At 36.4% G+C, this 7,500-nt stretch overlaps 2 protein-coding genes across 17 annotated transcripts in view; one reads left to right on the top strand and one right to left on the bottom strand.

Moving 5' to 3' along the window:
- LOC124429198 (glutathione S-transferase D1-like) overlaps nucleotides 1-7,500 on the top strand; it is a 49,613-nt gene that overhangs the window by 3,047 nt on the left and 39,066 nt on the right. The window lies entirely within an intron of this gene.
- The window catches only part of LOC124429197 (acid sphingomyelinase-like phosphodiesterase 3b), a 36,662-nt gene that overhangs the window by 15,219 nt on the left and 13,943 nt on the right, over nucleotides 1-7,500 (bottom strand). The window contains exon 1 of one of the 12 annotated variants that reach the window (XM_046974144.1): nucleotides 2,868-3,026. The exons of 8 other annotated variants lie outside the window; for them this stretch is intronic. Coding sequence is in view for 2 of the 4 variants with exons in the window: in XM_046974135.1 (XP_046830091.1) it covers nucleotides 1,935-1,960 (26 nt within the window). In the remaining 2 variants the exon portion in view is untranslated. Of the gene's footprint in view, nucleotides 1-1,561; nucleotides 1,805-1,934; nucleotides 2,233-2,867; nucleotides 3,027-7,500 lie in introns of those variants that run through there. 3 more of the 12 variants (XM_046974135.1, XM_046974136.1, XM_046974146.1) reach the window with 3 other exon arrangements.

The following is a 7,500-nucleotide window of genomic DNA, read 5'->3' as shown; positions in this document are numbered from 1 at the left end:
ATCCGACTTTTTTCATTCCAAGATTGCAAAAGTATGATATTAGACATTCTAAGAATCTCGCTTACGGTGCTTAACTCTTTAAGTCGCATCTAAGAGATTCCAAGCATGCATCTGAGAGTTAATAAACGAGAAAGGCGGATCACGCAGAGTTCCGCAAGGCTTTCTCTCTTACATTTCTTTTTTGTCTTTTAAGAAGAAGAAGAAAGAGAGAGAGAAAGAGAGGGAGAGGGAAAGAAAGAGAAGGAGAAAGAGAGATAGAGAGATAAAGAGATAGAGAAAGTGAATGAGCATGGGATGATGAAAGCGAAAGGGAAGAGAGAGAGAGAGAGAGAGAGAAAGAGAGAGAGAGAGAGAGGAAGAGATCGTAAAGGGGACGAGCCAATATCCAGTGTTTCAGGTCGCACATCGTAAATCGTTTGACGATCCTAGCTGATATGACGAGCGAGGCGTATAAATAAGTACTCTTTACCGAATCGACGACTACTAACGACTATTGCGAATAAAAACGATAAAAAGGAAATTGACGGGACTTATCGATATTGCCCGAGGCATTCCTTCGAGACACGTAGAGGATATAGGAGAAAAAGGAAGAGAGAGAGAGAGAGAGAGAGTGAAGAAAAAAAAAAGAGAAAATAAGAAAGGAAAAAAAGAAGAAGAAAAAGCAAGAAATAAGCAAGAAATAAGCTTGGAAAATTTTATCCTGAATTCCATGGGAGCACATCGCGAAATGCTTTGCTATCCGCGAGTGAGATATTACGGCACGCGCTATTTGTCGGTTGTGTTGAGAATTATTCAACAGGACCACCACTAGTCGAGGAGCGTTTCGGTAAGATCTATGCGTTTCAACGTTTCACAAAGTAGAGGAATTCCGGTTTGCCTTTGTGAACCTTTTCTTTTTCGCGTTGCTAGGTAGATTTAGCACGGAAAAAATATTAATAATATTTCGCGATATAAAACCACGATGAATTTTTTTTTTTTTTTTTTTTTTTTTTTTTTTTTCTCTCTCTCTCTTCTCCCCTTTCGTTTCTTTCTCTTTGTCAGACGGTGAATCCTGATGAACAATTATTTTCCTTCCCCTTCCCCTTCTATTCTTCGTTCCCAACCCCCCCCCCGCCTCCCGCCACCCTTAAGAGGATTTAATTTGATTGAACTTTAGGAGACTCGCGCTAACTTGCAACTAACTCGCGAACAAATTCGTATCACATTTAGAATTATGAGATTTAATTATTTTCTTCAGAATATTTCTTCTTTTTTCTTCATCATCATCTTCTTCTTCTTCTTCTTCTTCTTCTTCTTTTTCTTCTTTTTCTTCTTCTTTTTCTTCTTCCACTTTTACGTTAATACACCAACGTGGGAACATTTTTAAAAATATTCCTTTTTTTTTTCTTTTTTGTTTTTCTTTTTCTTTCTTTTTTCTTCTTTTTAATGTATGTGTATGTATTTTATATGGCAATAATGGAAATAGGTAACATTTTATTCTTGATAAACATTTCTATGGTATTTCGACTATTTTGCCAGGAGAATTCGGACTTGATCACCAATTCGAAGCGTGCTAACGAACCTTTCGAAAAGGCTGTATAATGTTCCAGGAAAATTGTTCGATTCTATAGCCAAAAACGGAGCAACGCGATGAAGACTATCCAATAAACGTTCCGCAATACTCTGAAATCCCTTTGAATCAATCGAGCTCGTTCGTGAGATAGAAATAGAGATAGAAAGAGAGAGAATGTGTATATATATATATATATGTGTGTGTGTGTGTGTGTGAAATAGAGAGAGAGAGAGAGAGAGAATTAAAGAGTGAGTAGAAAATGATTAGCGAGAGGAGAGAGAGGAAAAGAGAGAGAGAGAGAGAGACAGACAGACAGACGAAAGGATAGGTAGGCAGACAGACAGACAGACAGACAGACAGACAGATAGACAGACAGATAGACCGATTTAGACAAATGACAAACAGCATTAAAACTTCTGTCTAAACACTCCTTGAATGATAAACGGATTGGCAAGGCGTAATTGCGAATCACGCCCGTAATTCTGTCGGTCCCTTCTATGCTCGGTTCGTCGTAAATTGAAATTCACGATGTTGGCCGATGCGAATTCCGAGTTTCCGTTCGGAATCGAGGCCCTGCTGTATTTCTCTCACTCGCGAATTACGTCTCGGACGTTTAACGCGATCGTACGTACGTTACGGAGGGATTGTACGGTGTGTTGCATCGGTGACATAACTGAACGTATCAAGAGAGATAGAGAGAGAGAGAGAGAGAGAGAGAGAGAGAGAGACTAGAACAGATTTGATCGTACTCAAGGGAACGTCATTATGGCTATTTGGTGGCTATCACTGTCCATATATTAACCAATAACCGGTGTCGCGCTCGCTTTATACGTACGATACGTAAATGCATAGCTATTATTTATTTCTCTTCGTTTTGATATTCTTTTCTTTAGTGTGTCAATGTCGTAGACATCATCCATTCTCGGTATCCAAATTAATAATCTTCTATAATATTATCTAGATAATTAATTGCACAATGACATTAAACGCGAACACGATTTCGTTTCTTTGCGGTGCACCCTTCTTACAGACCATCCCACCCATCCTTCTCATCCCCTATCTATCCTCTTTTACAATGTTGATTAATGAACTAATGGTTCTTCCGATAATCGATGATATTTGCCTATCCTTTTTTTCTTTCTCTTTCTCTCTCTCTTTCTCTATCTCTCTTTCTCTATTTCTCTCTCTATCTATCTCTCTTTTCTTCGGACAAAAAGCAGATGGGCAGAGATTGTCTCTGAACTAATCGAATCTCTTAGGGTGGCATCGAAGCTCGTTGGATAGCTCGGTCAAAGGGTGGCCGATAAATAATTACCAGTGACGTAGGACAAGCTGTGTAGGATAGTGCACAATCGTGTTCCTCTTCTTTCTTTTATTAACTGGTCCTCTGTTATAGCACAATGAAATTCCTCTCTTTCTCTCTCTCTCTCTTGATGTCGGATTGAAAAGGAACTTAGCGGGACATTTGGAGGTGTTCTTTTTTTTTTCCTTTTTCTTTCCCCTTTTTCTTATTTTTTTTCTTTTTTCTTTTTTTCTTTTTTTCTTTTTTTCTTTTTTTTTTTTTTTTTTTGTATTTTAACGAAACAATGAAGCGTTTGAAAATGTAATTTCAAATTTATTACGAGATTAATAATTCGATAAAAAGAAATTTCAATTTATCGAATTTGGACGATCGATATGGTTTAATAATTAAAATCATATATTTTCACGTTTATATTTTATATAGAACGTAACATAAATTGGATATTAATTCGATATATACACTTGGCGTGTTTACATCGTACGAATGATATAACACCACCTTCAATTCGTTCGCTTCATTTTCTTCTCCCCCATCCTCCGCCTCATCCTCATCCTCCTTTTCCTCCTCCTGTCCCTCTTTTGCTTCTGTTTCCATCTATATGTATGCATAACACGGATAGTCGTTTTAAACGGTAGGAAGGAAATAATGAGCGCGTAAAGACTCTTACGCCGTAATAAGCTTTTTGTTCGAGTATTATTAGATCGTCGCAGCGCATAGAAAATAGCATACTATCTCTCTTTCTCTTTCTCTCTTCCCCCCCCCCCCTCTCTCTCTCTCTCTATCTATCTCTCTCTATCTTTAACATTCTGCTCGACTACTCGAAAACGCATCATAGACCTGCATGATGACGAGCATATGAATATTCTCGTAAATGGTGTCCATCAAACGAAGCAGTAGCCTAGAGATAGTAGTTTTCGAAATTCATAAAAGCGACTCTGCAAGCCTTTTGGCAGTTCCATTAACTCCTAGCTAGGCTTGGGGAAAATCTCTCTGTTCGATTATTACTCGTGAAAAATGATGGCCTCCGAAAGGCCTTGAAAGTAGAGTTACTCGTTAATCGTTTCGCCATCTCCCTTCCTCCCTCTCTTTCTGTCTCTCTCTCTCTCTCTCTCTCTCTCTCTCTCTCTCTTTATTTTTATTTCTTTTTTTCTCGCTTGTTTTTTTTTACTTTTCTTCTTTTTTTTTTTTTTTTTATTCCCGATCATAACGAAGCTCCAAAGTGTCTCCAAAAATCCCGTCCCTCGTAATTATTGCGAATCGATACGCTCGCTATCATCTGACGACAGGGAACCATTCAAAAAAAAAAAAAAAAGAAAAAAGAAAAAAAGAAAAAGAAAAAAAAATCGACGAAATAATGGAAGCGAAGTCGTTAATAGCCGTATGAAATCGTGCACATTAATTTAATAGAGCGCGGTCTGGCCAACAGCTTTAATTTTACATTTTATAACGTAAAACTCCGTCGTATCGTCGTATAGTCTTAGAAATATTAATTCGACGTTAATCCCTTCGACATTTTGGCCGTCTCCCTCTTTCTATCCCATCTCCCTCTCACCTTATACCGATCTTTCCCCATACCAACATCTCCCCCCTCCCATGATTTTAACGATTTAATCCACGATTCGAGCTTTTCTTCCAAGCTCCTTTTCTTACAATATAATACGGATAGACGTGTAATTATTGGTTCTTCTACGTCACTGATTAACGAACGAGCGTAAGCCGATGCCCTTGTCTAAGCTTTGCTGGCTCTTAATACTTGATACGAATACTTGAAAGACGTGAGAAGCAGACATAGAGAGAGTGAGAGAGAGAGAGAGAGAAATGAAGAAAGATAGGGATAGAGATAGAGATAGAGAGATCCGACACAAACGTTGGCCTTTTCTCGAATCGGGCGATTACCACGATCACTGTTGCGGAAAACCATTTCTCTCTTGACTAGGGTAATCCTTAGTAACGTGAGCACCGTGAATCAACTGAAGATATAGGAATCTTGAAGGAAAGACACGGAGACTTCCTCGTTTATCCTTCATTCGATATCGAGATTTAATGGTACGATCTTTTCAGAATTTTACCATCACCAGATAGTACCTGGCATATCTCTTATTCGATCTCTATTCGAGAATAATGATTTCATTTATTTCCATGCTTCGGGGGGAGGGGGTGGTGGGTGGGACAGGGGAAGACCCTTATGATATCAAAGTAAAGTATTATTCGTACGTCATTGGTACGATCTCTTTCATTTCGATGTTTATGTATTTATCCTTTAACAAAAAAGAAAAGAAAAGAAAAGAAAAGAAAGAAAAAAATAAATAAATAAATGAAACAAAAACGACAACGAAAGAATGTGAAAGAAAAAGAAAAGAGGAAAAGAATGATATTGATGATTTGTAAAAAAAATGAAAGAGTAAAAAAAAAAAGAAAAAAATGTCTGTATGTTTTACGATAAATTTTCCGATCGATAAGTTTTGAAACGATCAGAGAAATGATAATGCTAAAGCAACAATAGATACTTGTACGCAACGACAAAAGCTTAGGAAGCTTGGAAGCGTTTAATATGGGCTCTCGGTGCGCAGCTAGGCAAACCAAATCGCGCTTCTCTGCACATTTCAGATTTGCCGTCCTATTTCCGGTATGTTAATACCCGCACGAACGGTCGCCGCTTTTATTGTAAAATACTAGCGCCACCGGCGATATAACACCGCCATAATTTTCACGTACGTACGTACCGTACGTACGGTACGTACGTACGTTCGTCGTTCTCGTAAAACGAGGAACTATCGGCTTTCGTGGGAATTGCTTTTCTGCGATCTCCGAGCATTGCCACTATCAACGCCCACGGTAAAGGCTTTATCATCTAACGTGACGATATATAATTAATCCGAACTAAATTAGTCCTTCTCATTCTCATTCCCTTTTTGTTCTATTTCTTTCTTTTTTTCTTTCCTTCTCTCTCTCTCTCTCTCTCTCTCTCTCTTTCTTTTTCTTTTTACTCTCTCATTCCGATTAAAATGTTAGGGCACCTTGCCAAGGACTATTAAATTCAACTCAACACAAGTACAAATATGTTATCCGATCAAGTATCTAGAAAAAGAAGTTCGCTATATTTTCAATGGACTCTATTATATTTTATCAGAATTATGATAAAATTTAGATATTTTGGTTTATCTTTTTTTTTTTTTTTTTATTTTTTTTCTTCCTTTTTTTTTCGAAGAATTTCTTCTCTCTTGAGAAACATTTATTACATTTATTTATTATATTATTGACAAGTCCTTGGCGTATGGACTCATTGTTTCGTTTTTTTTTTCTTTTGTATAAAATTTAATAAAATAAAAAATTTATTCGTAAGTAAAAATAAGATGCATTCATTAGGGTGCATTTAGAAAAGTATAAAGGATTTTTTGAGAATGTTGAAATTTTATCAAAAAATTATTTTATCTTACGTGAGTCCTTGGCCCTTTCCAATGGTACACCCTTCGTGCGTGTATATACAATGTGCGAACAAAGAAGTGGTTAGAGATAAACGTGTCAAAAATTTCTTGCCCGTTTACGACGAAATTGCGTGCCACGTCGACAGTGAAAGCTCGGTGGTTTTAAACGTGCTGTGTCACGTGAAAGCTCTCGCTTTATATACACATAGATGTTTATATACACTCCTCACTTATATACATAATGTATAAGAGTATATCTATATTTGCGTATGTATGTTTGTATGTATGTATTTATGTATGTATGTATGTATGTATGTATGTATGTATGTATGTATGTATGTATACGTGTTAGTCAATGTATATAATATAAAGCATGCAAAATACGAGTGTCATAGGTCGAGTTGAGTTCAAGTCCGAGAAAAATCGACGTACATACATAGGGCGTTTAGAGTCACAGCTTACGTGACAATTTCTTAACTTGCAAACGTCTCGCCATAGTTTTATATCGTTCGACCATTGTCCCGTCTCGCTTTCGCATTTTACGAGGAGTACTTTAACCCGTCGGAGCTAACCCTCGATTTCCCTTCTTCCTTTTTATCTTTTCCATGGTTTTAGCCTTTTCATCCCTTTTCGATCCGCAAGCTCACATGCCAACGAGCTTATCGATGATCGACCGATAGACAGCGTTTAAAAAGCTAAACCGTGCGAACGTTTTTGGTTGTTTCGTTTTCGGGGGATAGAGAGAGAGAGAGAGAGAAAAAAAAAGAGAGAGAGAGAGAAAAAAAAGAAAACCCGGATGATCGGTTAAATTTTGTCGTTTAAATGGATGATGGGTTTTATTCGTACGCGCATCTGAACAATTTGCTTAATTTTAATTCGAAAAATATTCAAATAAAAATAAAAGAAAATTCTTTTTCTTTCATGAACATATAAATATACTATATTTTTTTTTTTATTCGACGAATATATATATATATATATATATATATGTACCGGATATAATTAAATTAATGGAAATCAGGAGTAAAATAAATAATATATATCTACTATTAAAAAATATTTTTAATGTCATGTTTAGAATCTAACAAGTCTAGATTGATCTTTTAATGAATTATGAATAAATTCGCCAGAAATATCATTTGGTTATGAAAAAGATTATTCGAAAGTATATATATATGTATACATTTTCTTTTCTTTTTTTTTTGTTTTTTTTTTTTTTT

This window comes from Vespa crabro, chromosome 14 (genome assembly GCF_910589235.1).
Source record: "Vespa crabro chromosome 14, iyVesCrab1.2, whole genome shotgun sequence".
Classification (NCBI taxonomy): Eukaryota; Metazoa; Arthropoda; class Insecta; order Hymenoptera; family Vespidae; genus Vespa; species Vespa crabro.
This window is presented reverse-complemented; position numbering and strand designations above follow the sequence as displayed.